This window comes from Pristiophorus japonicus, chromosome 4 (assembly GCF_044704955.1).
Source record: "Pristiophorus japonicus isolate sPriJap1 chromosome 4, sPriJap1.hap1, whole genome shotgun sequence".
NCBI classification, from domain to species: domain Eukaryota; kingdom Metazoa; phylum Chordata; class Chondrichthyes; family Pristiophoridae; genus Pristiophorus; species Pristiophorus japonicus.
In genome coordinates, this window is record NC_091980.1 from 131,352,739 (window position 1) to 131,368,019 (window position 15,281).

The window sequence follows — 15,281 nt, forward strand, 5'->3', positions numbered from 1 at the left end:
AACTATTCAAAGGTTTTGTCCGCCGGCATCTCGGGTGCGAGCAGATCTTTCATCAGCGCGTAGGTCTCAGGTCCACAGCTGGTCAGTAGATGCGCCCTTCGCTTGTCAGCCGCTGCATCTCCCAGCCAGTCCTTTGTGAAAAAGCTCTGCTGGAGCCTCTCAACGAAATCGTCCCAGTCCTCACCAACACAGTACCGTTCCTCTGTGCTACCAGTGGCCATTCTCGTGAGTCGCTGATTCCCGTTTCTTGTCGCCAAATGTAGTATCCTTACACACTATTATAAATTCACACGAGGCACATTCTGCAGACAAGGTCACTGTGTGACCCGAACCTTTATTCACAGGACCAAGAAGTGATGACCCTGCGTGGGACCTCCCTTAAAATACCTGGATGACCAGGTGAGGAGTGTCTCGCACAAGTTCACCCCCTGTGGTCAAGGTGTGCATTTCTTGGGTGTATACAGTATGCAGTGTTGTTACAGGAAGGTTACAGTTACATGACGTTACATACATGACAATTTTTATGTTAGTATTGTCATAATTTGGACTTATTGTTTATTCCTCCTTATAAAGGAGGCACTTATGGTTTAAATGTTTCCGATAGCTGATTTAATCATCCCAATTAGGGCAGTGGGCCTATCTGCGAATTGGCACAGACTCGATGGGCCGAATGGCTTTCTTCCCTGCTGGAACCATTCTATGATTCTATGAATTGAATAGCCTAAAGATTAAACCTGTGATTCTGGATATTTGAACTGTGTTTAGGACAATTGTGATCCTTATTGAGTTGTCAACCAATGATGCTCATTCTTCAAAGATCTGACTGGCTCTGGGAGTCCATTTCCCCTCCTCCCTTTACATGATTGGTGCTCTGAGAGGCTGATTGGACAATTATCTAGGCTGCCGCGCCCTCGATTATCCAGCAGTATAAATACAGGAGTTTGAGGTTAGTTAAATCTCAGTTTGGTACTTCATCAAAGTTGAGACTTCAATATAAAAAAAAAAATAAGATGGCTGCTCAAGTGTGTCAGAACTACCACCAGGACTGTGAGGATGCTGTCAACAAGCAGATCAACATGGAGCTCTATTCCTCCTATGTTTATCTCTCCATGGTGAGTTTTGTATATTTGACCACTTCACAATGGAGACTATGTAATGCGAATTGACTAAATTCTATGCTGCATTCCTCACTCCCCCCCACCCCAAACAATGCCCAGGTGGATTCATTTTTGAAGCTATAATGTAATGCAATTCATTTTCATGTATATTATTTAATACACTTATCTGTTTCTTGCAGTAGCTAAACTCAATTCTGAGTATCTTGAATCTTAGCGACTCAATTTCCTGTGCTCTTGTGAGCTGTGAGTTCTGAATTTGTATCCTTGGTCTAAATCACTCCATAGCTTTTCATGGGTTAAGGCTGAGATTTTTGTTGGATAAGGTTAAATGGAATTAAACTACAGATGAGCTATAATGAAATTGAATGTGGAGCAGGATTGAGGGGCTGAATGGCCTACTTGTATTCCTAGTGTTTTTCTCCTCCCTGTAATTGTAAGTACCAGTTTGTTCCCTTCTGTCTTTTCTCTAACTCGTTTTTGCTTTAGTGGTTTTAAAGCCTTTAGCAATCGTGTCTCTACTCAGTGGATCTCTGTCTCTCTGTCTCTGTCTCTGCCTTCCTCCCCCTGAGAGAGAGAGACAATCATGAAGTGCCTCAAATTCTGAGGGGTTTTGATAACTTCTATTCCTTGGTATCTGGTTCTCCTCTGAAATGCCTTGTCCACTGTTGAAGGTGCCACATTAATGCTGCTTGTGGTAGATTTGGTTCCTTGGGATGAATGTAGCCAGTAAAACTGGACCAGTTTTTCTCCTTTTTTGTACGATGTGAATTGTGTACTGTGACCAGATCTCCTACTTTAAGGGGTCTGCTGTTCCCCTTAACTAGCCTGTAGAAAATATACCTGGGTTAATAAACAATGATTGTGATTCTGGTGACCAGAAGGGTATAAATCTTGAAGTTCCTTCTCATTTCCAGAGCTACAATGAATATTGGGTGCCAAGATGAAGGTTCCAGTTTTGAGCATGTTCAATCAAAGCTGAATTGGTGATCATGGAATGATGCAGCACAGGAGGCTATTCAGTCCATTGTGCCTCGCTGAATGTTGGGTGGAGGATACAACTTGTCCACTCCCTGCATGTTCCCATAGCCCTGTCCAGTATTTATCCAATTTCCTTTTGAATGTTGGCATTTAATCTGCTTCCACCACCCTTTCATGCTCTGCATGCATCTTTTTTTTAAATTTAAAAAAAAAAAAAAAATTGTAGGTATTCCACTGGTTCTTTTGCAAATCACTAAGTTTCCAGATTTTGTTGTAAAATTATCCACTGACTGTTCCAGGTTAGTTAAGTAGATAGTTTTCATTACAAGGCCCAGTATAATGGGTCTGCCATGCAATATCCAACTACTCCTCTTCTGATCTCTCCACAGTCCTTCTACTTTGACCGGGATGATGTTGCCCTGCATCACTTTGCTGAGTTCTTCAAGGACCAGTCACATGAGGAATGTGAGCATGCTGAGAAACTGATGAAATTCCAGAATCGGCGTGGAGGATGAATCATCTTGGCGGACATCAAGGTTGTAGTTAATAAACTTGTGGTTTTCTATCTCTGTCCTCTTGGACTGATTGGAACCAAACAATGTGCAGCATATACAAGGCATTTGCTCAGCTGGTGTTTATACTCCAATGAGCCTGCTCCCATCTTGCTTCATCTCACCCCCTCAGCATATCATCCTATTCCTTTCTCCCCATGCACTTGCCTTGCTTCCCCTTTAAATATTCCTTTAAATTCCCCCTCCATATAACTCCAGTGGTTATGATGGCCTAGGCCATCACATTGGTTCATGGTAATGTAGACTTCTGATTGCATCCCTAATTTTGTTCTATACTTTTCGCATGTTTGCTTAATTCAGTGTAAGTGAACTGTTAAAATGTTCTTTCTTTGCAGAAACCAGAGCAGGATGAGTGGAGCAATGGTCTGGTCGTGATGCAGAGAGCTCTGCAGATGGAGAAGAATGTGAACCAGAGTCTGCTGGATCTGCCCAAACTCTCCATTGAGGGGACAGACCCTCATGTAAGTTTTTATTTCATGATGTGGGCTTAAGTTGAGAAATTGTTGTCCTTGAGCCTAATTAAAAGATCTCCATGCACAAGTTTTTTTTTTTTTTGTTTTGAGGGGGGTGGGGTGGAGTGAAAGTTGGCCTACTGTGGAGTGACTCGTAAAAGTATCCCAGGATCTGCGCACCTATTGTGCAGTAAGTTTAATCTAATGATGAAGTAATTGCACCACTTGACTATCCTCCAGTCCAAGAGAATTAAAATCTCAACTCCAGGGGATGCTCTGATGATCCTTGATATCTGCGTCTGGTCATAACTTGTTTCCTCCTCCAGTTGTGTGACTTCCTGGCGACCCACTACTTGGATGAACAAGTGAAGATGATCAAGAAGCTTGGAGATCACATCACCAACCTGAAGAGACTGGGAGCCCCTGAGAATGGCATGGGAGTGTACCTTTTTTTGACAAGCACACGCTGGGGGGGAGTGACTAAACTGAATGATGGATCAAGGTTATTGTGTTTAGTACTTGTATTTATATAATTGGCAACCCTGTCCTGTACGGAATGATGGCTTGTGACTTTGTACAAAGAGATGTGAGACCTGGGTTCCTGCTGTGAAATGTAACATAACAGTAAATAAAGTGTTCAACATTGGACTAGGTTTTGTCTCCTTGTATGTTTGTGGTTGCTTATGTTTCAATTGACATAATTTGGTTTGCATCAAAGAATTGAATAAGGATTTAGTATGCAACTTCATACATTTAATGAGCCACGAGTCGGCCTGGGTTTGCATGCTGTTTTACAGCTTAGTATTTCCAACAATATCTTTGGCTCTGTCAAACTTTACAGGTGCCCATGTTCTGGACCTATTAGCATATCTTTTTATTCCTTTCTAGCTTCCCCTTAAATTCATTTGTGCTCTTTGCATTCAGTTATTACTGCAGGTAGCTCAATAAACTGAATGTACCACTGCTGCTATAGACTTCCTGTTAAACTATGTGGGCAAGGAGCAAGTAACTGCAGCAATGTCTGAACTCATGGTCTGCCTTTATTGCCTATCTCCAATTGCCCTTGGAGTGTCATCTGGTACAACTGAGTGGCTTGCTAGGCCATTTCAATGGGCAGTTCAGAATCAACTACCAGGCTATGGGTTGAGAGTCACATATCGGCCTGCTGGGGTAAGTTGGCAGATTTCCTTAAAGATTATTGAGCTGGGTTTTATGATCACCAGTATTGATACTAGCTTTTATTTTTAGATGTATTTAATCCACAAAATTTAAATTATGCAGCTGCCAGCATAGGTTTTTTTGTCCCTTGGCTCATTAGTTCAGATATTGCAAAAATATAAGCCTTCTGGAAGGAGTAAATGTTTAAAGAAAAACACTGACATTAAATACTTATCCTGCAACTCTTCCACCTACCCATCCCCTGCTTGGCCTGTTCCATCAACTTATAAACCCAATACTAGCAGCTTTCCCCGCCCCCCCCCCCCCCCCCCCCATGTCATTTATTCAACCAGCTTTGTAACCCATGTATAATCTGATCTAAGTTGTACACTGAGAACAATGACCATTAGGTGGTGAACTTGTGGGAGAAACTCCTAACGTGGACGTTCAGATATAAAAGGGGAAGCTCCACCCACTTTCATTTGAGTGCTAAGAAATAAAGGACCTTCTCAAGCATAGGCCTCATGTGCATTTATACTGTATAGTAAGGACGTATCAATGGCAACAAGAAACTGGGATTTAAACCACGTAAGTTTGGCCACTAGCAGAACAGACGAGAGGTACAGTGTTAAGGAATGGTAGGGACAGAGATTCAACATTGTTAAAGCAGCACACCGTTCTCCAGGCAGACAAGGGCAATCGAGCATACCCCAATATGTAGTCCCACCCAGAGGGTGAGTTCGACAGAGACAATGGCAAGCTGAACGGTGATTCATGCTAGTGCAAGAGGTAATGGGGCCCTCAACACCTGTTAATGGCGCACTGAAGGACAGCCACAGGGGCAGTCAGGGACGATCAACTGGCAAGGGACCTTTTGTTTCCAACAACAGCTCATGTTGGAGGCGTGGAGGCACACACTCAGCCGGAGTTTTCAGAGATGAGCAAAATAATTGCAGAAATGAACGCTGGGGGAAATCGCTGGAAGCTAAAGTTCAGCGAGTTCATGTTCATACACCAGGACGCCACCGATAATGATGAAAGTGCTCCTCAATGGCATCCCAGTATCAATGGAGCTAGACACTGGGGCCAGCCAGTCCCTGATGGGTATCAAACAGTTTGAAAAGTTTTGGGCGTCCAAGGCCAGGAGGCCAAGATTATCGCCGATTGACGCACAGCTACGGACGTACACAAAGAAGATCTTTCCGGTGCTAGGCAGCGCCACGTTAGTCGTGACCCATAAAGATTCAGAGAACAGGTTGCCACTCTGGGTTGTCCCGGGAGACAGTGCCGCACTACTGGGGAGGAGTTGGCTTGCTGTCATGAACTGGAAATGGGGTGATGTCAATGCAATTTCCTCTGTGGAGCGAGTATCATTCTAATGATCCTGGACAAATTTGACTAATTATTTCAACTCGGCATTGGCACTTTCATGGGGGCCAAGGTAGTGATTCACATAAACCCGGACGCCAGGCCAGGACACCACAAGGCCAGAGCGGTGCCGTACATAATGTGGGAAAAGATAGAAGGCGAAGTGGACCGCCTGCTGAGGGAAGGCATCATCTCGCCAGTTGAATTCAGTGACTGGGCAAGCCCGATTGTGCCGGTGCTCAAGGCGGATGGGTCGGTCAGGATATGTGGTGATTACAAGGCCACTATCAATCGGGTGTCACTCCAAGACCAGTACCCGCTACCGAGAGCGGAGGACCTCTTTGTGACGCTATCCGATGGCAAGCTTTTTTCAAAATTGGACCTGACCTCCGCTTACATGACATCACCTCCCCCCACGGACAAATAGAGACCCGCTATTATCTCTAGTCAAGAAATGTGTCCTGAATGGGGACTGGGCAGCCACGTACAGGGCATGCCCTGAGGAATTTAAACCATTTCACAGGTGCAAGGATGAACTCTCGATTCAGGCCGATTGCCTACTTGGGGGAAACCGCATAGTCATGCCCCAGATGTGCAGAGAGGTGTTCATCAGGGAACTCCACAATGAGCACTCGGGCATTGTCATGATGAAGGCAATTGCCAGGTCACACGTTTGGTGGCCAGGGATAGACGCAGATCTGGAACTTTTTGTTCGCAGGTGTAACACGTGTGCCCAGCTGGGCAATACGCCCATGGAAGCCCCCCCTTAGCCCCTGGCCATGGCCCGCCAAGCCTTGGTCACGCATCCATGTGGACTATGCAGGTCCTTTCATGGGAAAAATGTTTTTGGTTGCAGTCGAAGCCTACTCCAAATGGATCGAGTGTGACATTTTAAATTCAAGCACATCCTCTGCCATGGTAGAAAGTCTACGGGCAATGTTCGCCGCCCACAGTCTACCGGACATCTTGGTCAGCGACAATGGCCCGTGCTTCACAAGCACTGAATTCCAGGACTTCATGGCAGGCAATGGAATTAACCATGTCAGAACGGCACCGTTCAAACCGGCCTCAAAAGGCCAGGCAGAACGAGCAGTGCAGATAATCAAACAGGGGATGCTCAGAATCCAAGGGGGTTCCCTACAAAGCCGCTTATCACGCTTCCTGTTGGCCTACAGATCCCGACCACACTCGCAGAGCTGCTAATAAAAAGGACGCTCAAAACACGGTTATCCCTTATACACCCCACCATGAAAGAAATTATCGAGAGCAGGCACCAGTCACAATATGACTACCATGACAGGAATGCCAAGGGCGTGCTGTTACAGTATAGAGTCTGTACCTCCTAAAAAGACAACCCCCAAGAATTACTGCTGATAGTGTTCCCAAAATAGAAAGCCTAAGAAAGTGATCGCTGAAGCAGGTATCGATCCAAAGCAATAGGAACGCTGGATGAGGCCTCACTAAGTTTACATATCGTGTGGAAAGGAAGAATTGGTAACACAGTTAGATATCTTAATGTAAACTGCTAATCTAAATACTACCAGCCTCTGTGAACTAGGCCAATGGTCATGGAGAATGATTTAACAATGTGCAGTTTTCTCTTTGAGTTATATTCATCTAAAGGTAATTGTTGACGACAATGGACCAAAATAGTTAATTTGCAATTAATGGATATGAGACTTTCCCATCAGTTATGAATTAAATAAGCTGTTGTTTGAATTCAAATACCGGTGGTTACCAGGACATAATACGTGCGAAATTACTTCAGTCTCATTGCAGCCTTTAAACTGTCCTGACTCAATGAGGGAAAGAGGAGATTCAGCCATATTTCAAGCTATATGTTTGGGGTACAATAGTGCAGAAGCCTGGACCAATAATACATGGAATGTGAGTTCAAATTCCACCATCATTTGGATTCAGTTTAAAATTTAAAACAAACTGATATCAGTAACCATGGACTTTTTGGATTGTGGTAAAAATCCAGCTGGCTCACTAATTTCCTTTTAGGGACAGAAACCTGCCATCCTTACCCAGTCTCCATTTGACTCCATTTGCACAGTAATGTGGTTGATGCTTACATAAGAACATAATAACATAAGAAATAAGAACAAGAGTAGACCATATAGCCCCATAAGCCTGCTCCACCATTCAATAAGATCATGGCTGATCTGACCATGGACTCAGCTCCACTTCCCTACCCACTCTCCATAACGCCTTACCTCCTTATCGTTTAAGAAACTGTTTATTTCTGTCTTAAATTTATTCAATGTCCCAGCTTCCACAGCTCTCTGAGACAGATTTCCACAGATCTACAACCCTCAGAGAAGAAATTTCTCCTCATCTCAGTTTTAAATGGGCGGACCCTTATTCTAAGATCATGCCTGTAGTTCTATTCTCCCCCATCAGTGGAAACATCCTCTCTGCATCCAATTTGTCAAGCCCCCTCATAATCTTATACGTTTTGATAAGATCATCCCTCATTATTCTGAATTTCAATGAGTAGAGGCCCAACCTTCTCACCCTTTCCTCATAAGTCAACCCCCTCATCTCCAGAATCAACTTAGTGAACCTTCTCTGAACTGCCTCCAAAGCAAGTGTATCGTTTCGTAAATATGGAAACCAAAACTGCACACAGTATTCCAGGTGTGGCCTCAGCAATACCCTGTAGAGCTGGAATAAGACTTCCCTGCTTTTATACTCCATCCCCTTTGCAATAAAGGCCAATATTCTATTGACCTTCCTGATCACGTGCTGTACGTGCATACTATCCTTTTCTGTTTCATGCACAAGTATCGCCAGGTCTCACTGTACTGAAGCACTTTGCAATCTTTCTCTATTTAAATAATAACTTGCTCTTTGATTTTTTTCTGCCAAAGTGCATGACCTCACACTATCCAACATTATACTCCATCTGCTAAATTTAGCTCATTCACTTAGCCTGTTTATGTATTTTTCTGTCCTCCTTACACATTGCTTTTCCTCCCATCTTTGTATCGTCAGCAAACTTGGCTACGTTACACTCAGTCATTTCTTCCAAGTCGTTAATATAGATTGTAAATAGTTGGTGGCCCAGCACTGATCACTGCGGTACCCCACTAGTTATTGATTGCCAACCAGAAAATGAACCATTGGTCCCGAATCTATTTTCTGTTAGTTAGCCAATCCTCTATCCATGCTAATATATTACCCCCAACCTGTGAAATTCTAACTTGTGCAGTAACCTTTTATGTGGCATCTTGTCAAATACCTCCTGGGATTCCAAATACACCACATCTATTGGTTCTCCTTTATCCATCCTGTTTGTTACATCCTCAAAGAATTCCAGCAAATGTTCTCTGAAGTGACCGAGCAAGGCGTCTCTCAACCATTGAGTACCTGAACATGGTTCAAGAAGGAGTCTCACCAGCTCCTTCTCAGGGCAACTAGGGATGGGCAATAAATGTTGGCCTTGTCAGCGACATCGAAACTTGGGCATGTGGCAAACTCAGACGAAGTTCTAAGCAATGAGACTAAATCTCCAGTAGTTATTCCTATATGACCTGGCTGCTTTCTCCATCTCTTCAGCCTGTCTTCCCCTTGCTGTGCAGCACTTGGCTCAAGCTCCTGCTGTTTGTATCAATCTTGTTTTATATTTCCCAACCTCTCTCTGCGCTCAGCTCTAATACGTGGTCTAACATGAGAGGTGAGACTGGGATCACGGGAGCCAGATAAATTGGAGATTTCACAGATGATTGAGTTAGTTATTGGCAGAGAAGGTAACAGAGCTTTTAATTTCAGGGATCAATCAGTTGGACTTAGTGTGTAGCACTCTCGTCTCTGAGTCAGAAGGTTGTGGGTTGAAGTCCCCACTCCATAGACGTGAGCACAGAATCTCGGCTGACACTACAGTGCAGTAATGAGGGAGTGCTGCACTGTCGGAGTTGTTGTTTTTCAGATGACATGTTCAACCATGGCCCTGACTGCCCTCTGAGCTGGATATAACAGATCCCACAGCAATACTTTGAAGAAGAGCAGGGGAGTTTTCCCCGGTGTTCAGGTCATATTTATTCCTCAACCAATGTTACTGAGAACAGATAATGTGGTGATGTTCACCTTGCTGTTTATGGGGCCTTGCTGCGTGCAAATTGGCTGCCATAGTTCCTACGTTACAACAGTGACTCTGCTTCAAAACGTACTTCATTGGCTGTGGAGCGGTCAGGGACAGCCTGGGATTGTGAAAGGCGCGATATAAATGCAAGTCTTCCTTTTTGGCCTGCAGACTATTTCTTTGCTTCTAAAATTTAATGATTAAAAAACATGAACAGCACATCCTATGGTCCCCTCCACATTCTAGCTGATGTGTGTACAAGTGCTCACTAAACTTAGAAGTTATGGAGTATCTGAGCACTTGTATTTTGACACATTGATCACGCGCACTTTGAATTCATCTGACCCACTGTCGGTTGCTTTGCACACTCACTGATCTGTTTGGATGTTGCAGCAAACCCGCAGATACCTGCAAATGACCAACCCACAGAACCATTCAGAACTATTAAAAAGACAGTAACTCGCAAACAACAGAGGATTCAATAAAACTTTCAAGGTGGCCATTAACTGGTTACAGGCAGAGCACGGTCGATGGGGTGTTCTCTCCACTTGCCTTCCGCGGCTATGTCCGTGCCCGGGTGTCCGTGGAGAGGGCGCTGTCTGCCGGTATACTGGGGGCTTTTCATGACTGGTGGGCACCAGAGGGACTGGAGTGCAGCGTGGATACAGGGAACTAAATTAAAATTTGAAAAATGCTTGTTAGTTTTGTCATATTTGGAACTTATTTTTTATTCATCCCTATAAGGGGGGCGCATGGTTTAATTTTTTCCCAATTGATTAGCCTAAAGAGGAGAGGATTTCTTTCAACCTGTGATTCTGGATATTTGAACTGTGTTTGAGGAAAGTTAGGACAATTGAGATCCTCATTGAGTTGTCAGCCAATGATGCTCATTCTTCAAATATCTGACTGGCTCTGGGAGTCCATCTCCCCTCCTCTCTTTAGTTGATTGGTGCTCTGAGAGGCTGCAACTTCTGATTGGGTAATGAGGAATGTCACTCATCATCTAACCTGCCACACCTTGGATTATCCAGCAGTATATACTGAAGGAGTTTGCGGTTAGTTAAATCTTAGTTTGTTGCTTTAACAAACTATAGATTTGTGATAAGAAATCAAAATGGCTTCTCAAGTGCGTCAGAATTACCACCAGGACTGTGAGGATGCTGTCAACAAGCAGATCAACATGGAGCTCTATTCCTCCTATGTTTATCTCTCTATGGTGAGTTTGCATTTTAAACTAATTCACAATGGAAACTATGTAATGTGAATTTACTAAATTCTCTGCTGTATCCAGTTGACTTTTTGGTCCCTATTTTGGCCAACCCATTTTTTGGGGGTACTGACCCTTTTATGCGCTGCCTTTGTGCTGGAAAAGGTGACAAAAAAACTAACTTGGTATCTTGATCCCTCTGCCGAGTGTCCCATGTCCTGGCACGGCGTCCATGGTGGAGTTGCGGGGGGGGGGTGGTTGGAGTTACAGCTCTGCGCTGAAAACACTGCTGATAGTTGTCGCATGCGCAGTGGAGTTTGCGCGCATGCTCCTCGCCCTCCCAGCGTGTCCTGCAATCTGTCAGTAGGACCCGATGGTTCTTTTCTCTCCTCTCCCACCGCCCCTCCCAGCTGTGGCCGAATGGTCGCCTGTGTCTGAGTGCAGCCCAGGCTGACAGAACCCTACCCAAGATGCTGCTGAGCCCATCTTTCCCCTCCCTCCCGATGCGCCATTGCCGACCGCCCCTATCCCACGCAGAATGGTCTCCTGTACCGGCTGGCCCAAGGTAGGATTTACTTCAAATATTTAACTGTTATTCAATTATTTACCTGAGTTCGTTTTATTTTTAGTTATTGTAACTTTTTATTTATTTGTAATGTTTGGTGCTTGGGTACATGTCCTTACTTACTTACCTGTGCCAATTTCTTAACTGCCTTAAACGTTTTTCAGAGCTGGTCAAAGAGGCATAAATAAGCAAAACTGGTGTAAGTGTCTGGGATTGCTCCACCCCATCCCCGGGAGGGAAAAAAAATCGTACCTCACTAAATTACTTTGGAGCAAGTTTATTGGGGCAAATCGGCTTATTTAACTCGCGTCAGAAAAACCAACTTGCTCCAAATAAATTGATGCAAGTGATGGCTAAAAGTGGGCCCATTCTGAGTATCCTGGCAACTTTTGAGCTTGAAGTTTGTGGAGAATATTCTACACTCCATGCATGGAATTCAGAAATTGTATTCTTTAAATCACTGCATGGTCTTTCTCTACCTTTGCAATGAGGGGATGTAATCTTAAAATGAGTTGGACCATGTAGGAGGGAAGTCAGGAAGTATTAATTCCTGCAAGGGTGGTGGAAATCTAGGATACTTTCATTTGCATCCAGCCCCCCGCCCCGCCCCCACTGCCCACATGGAAAAATCAAAACTTTGATGCTGGGCTGTGGTTTTTCATTGGGTTAAAAGTTCAGTGCAACTGTGAACCCTTGATGGAAAGCAATATATTGAGGTTGAATTATTGTACATGATGATGATTCTGCAATATAATACCGAACTACTCTTCTGATCCCTCAAGTCCTATTACTTTGACCGGGATGATGTTGCCCTGTGTCACTTTGCTGAGTTCTTCAAGGCGCAGTCACATGAGGAACGTGAGCATGCTGAGAAACTGATGGAATTCCAGAATCGGCGTGGAGGACGGATCATCTTGGCGGACATCAAGGTTGGATTTAATAAATGAGTGGCTTTCTGTCTGGCTCCCCTTAGACTAAAGCAATTATTTTCAATTTACAGAACTCTGGCCATTTGGCCAAATTGGTCTTTGCCGGTGTTTATACTTCAGCGAGCCTCTTCCCACATTGCTTTATCTAACCCTATCAGCATATCGTTCTATTCCTTTCTCTCCATGCACCTGCCTTGCTTCCCCTTAAATCTATCTATGCTTTTTACCTGATCAATATGATTCCAGTGGTTGTGTTGGCTTAATGGCAATTTCATATTCTAACCCATAGATTCATATTAAAGTAGACTTTTGATTGCACCCCTAATTTCCTTCAATATTTTCTAATGTTTGTTTAATCTATCGTAAGTGCAATGTTCAAATTTTTTTTTCTTTCGAGAAACCAGAGCAGGATGAGTGGAGCAATGGTCTGGAGGTGATGCAGAGAGCTCTGCAGATGGAGAAGAATGTGAACCAGAGTCTGCTGGATCTGCACAAACACTCCTCTGGGAGCACTGACCCTCATGTAAGTTCTTGTGAGCTTTCTGGTAAGTTGGAGGTTGTGAAACTTTGCTGTTTGGGCCCCACTTCGAAGATCTCCATGCCTAATATCTTTATGCAGGTGTCTCTTTTTTTTTTTTGTTTGGGAAGGGAAGGAGGAAGTTGGCCTACTGTGGACAGTGACTAGTAAATGTGTCTCAGTGATCACAGGATCTGAGTATCTATTGTACAGTATGTTTAATCTAATGATGCAATAATTCCATCAATCTCAATTGCACCACTTGACTATCCTTCAGTTCAATAGGATTAAAATCCAAATTCTCCAGGGGAAGCTGACATTCCTTCTATCTGCTATTGGTTTCCCTCTTTTTCAGTTGTGTGACTTCCTGGAGACCCACTACTTGGATGAACAAGTGAAGATGATCAAGAAGCTTGGAGATCACATCACAAACCTGAAGAGACTAGGAGCCCCTGAGAATGGCATGGGAGAGTACCTGTTTGACAAGCACACCCTGGGGGAGAGTGACTAAACTCTCTGTCTGGATCAAGCTTATTGTGTTTAGTACTTGTATGTATAATAACTGGGACCCCTGTTCTGTAGGGAATGATGGCTTGTGATGTTTGACACTGATCTGTGAGACTGAGGCTCTTGCTGTAAAATGTAACATAACTAAATAAACTGTTCAACATTGGACTGGGTTTTGTCTCCTTGTATGTTTTGAGTGGTCATTTTTAATTTAACAATATGATTTACATCAGACAAGAATTACATTGAGTTGTGCAACAGTGTTATGGAATTCAGTCCTACGAATTTTTTGTTTTTTCTCTGGGGTTTATTGAGTTGTTATAGTCAGACACGTGTTGCAAAGTGTGAAATGTACGAGGTTGTGTTCAGACTATTAACACCTGAGAAATTGGCTGAGGGACAAAACATGGTCTGAGGGAGGTTATAGGGAGTGTCTTAAATAGGTTGAGAGGGAATGGTGGAGCATGGGATCTAGATAGTGGATTAAAAATACCTGTTCCCATTAGTGAACTGCCATTACATAACTGATAACTCAATACAACAAAAGTTGCTGGAACATGTGTTAAACACTGGGAATGTTACTCACTAAATCAGTCTCACCATTTCAGATCAATGAAGGGGGGAAAAGTCCAGGATTAGCATCCTATTTGATATATGTATTGGTCCTGGAATTAGCAGTTTGTAGTCAGTAACTGCTGCAGATCCTGTTTAGTTATTATTGCAGGTCGTTCAGAAACTAAACTCACCACTGCTGCTGTAGACTTCCTGTTAAGCTTTGTAGGCAGAGCAGGAACTGCTGTACAGAGCAGCAGTGTCCGAGTTCATTGAACTTCGGACTACAATTGGGTGAGGAGGGAAAGCAGCAGGTGCCATCAGCTTGCTGTCACTGCTTCATCGATTAGTGTGGATACCCTCGTGTGGTGGTTCTCGGACAGCTTCTTCTACCTACTCCCATCGCGATCGAATAACTTGGCAACCTGATCAATGCTCACATGAATAAGGTATCCAAGGACTGCCAGTGCAGCTGGACTCCATTTCCCACAGTTATACTCTAACCCCTTTCCCTCACTCGCAGATCCACGATGCAGTTCCCCTTGTCCTCACCTTCCCTACCATGAGCGTCCACATTCAATGAATCATTCTCCGTCTTTTCTGCCATCTCCAGAGCAATCCTACTCGCAAACGCATCTTCCCTTTCCTTCCCCTTTCAGCATTGTGAAGTGACCTCTCTGACTGACACTCTGGTCCTCAATCACCCCAAAGACCCCCTCCCTATCCCATGACACATTCCAGTGAAAGTGCAGGAGATGCAACACCTGTCCGTTTACCTCCTCTCTTCCCAATGTTCAGAGCACCAAACACTCCTACCAGTTGAAACAGTGAATTAATTGTACTCCTTACAATTTAGTATACTCTATTCATTACTCACGATGCAATCTCCTCGACATTGGGGAGACCAAATCCTCTTTTCTTGGACAGTCCCTCGAAATCGAGGCTGACTTGCTTTCACACTCAAAATGCGATCTCTAGTGACTGAAGAATCCAATGTGATATGTAAATGTAGGGCACAGTGGTGTGGAGGAACGGGAGGTTGGGTTGCCGTGCGCTCCTTCCACTCTCAATGCTTGGCTTGAGTTTGCTCTCGGCGAAGAGACTTGAGTTGTTCAGCGCCCTCCCCGATATGTTTCCTCCACTTTGGGCGGTCTTGGGCCAGGGATTAGTAGGTGTCGATGGTAATGTTATACTTTTTCAAAGAGGCTTTGAGGGTGTTCTTGAAGCGTTTCCTCTGCCCAACTGGCGCTCACTTGCCTTGTTGGAGCTCC

General features: G+C 44.1%; 1 protein-coding gene across 1 annotated transcript; it reads left to right on the plus strand.

Moving 5' to 3' along the window:
- Positions 1-10,847: 10,847 nt before the first annotated feature.
- On the plus strand, positions 10,848-13,462 carry LOC139262628 (ferritin heavy chain B-like). The gene is made up of 4 exons (XM_070877780.1): positions 10,848-10,949; positions 12,288-12,434; positions 12,832-12,957; positions 13,307-13,462. Exons 1-4 carry the CDS (start codon positions 10,848-10,850, stop codon positions 13,460-13,462), a joined length of 531 nt encoding a protein of 176 aa, XP_070733881.1.
- The last annotated feature ends 1,819 nt before the right edge of the window (positions 13,463-15,281 follow it).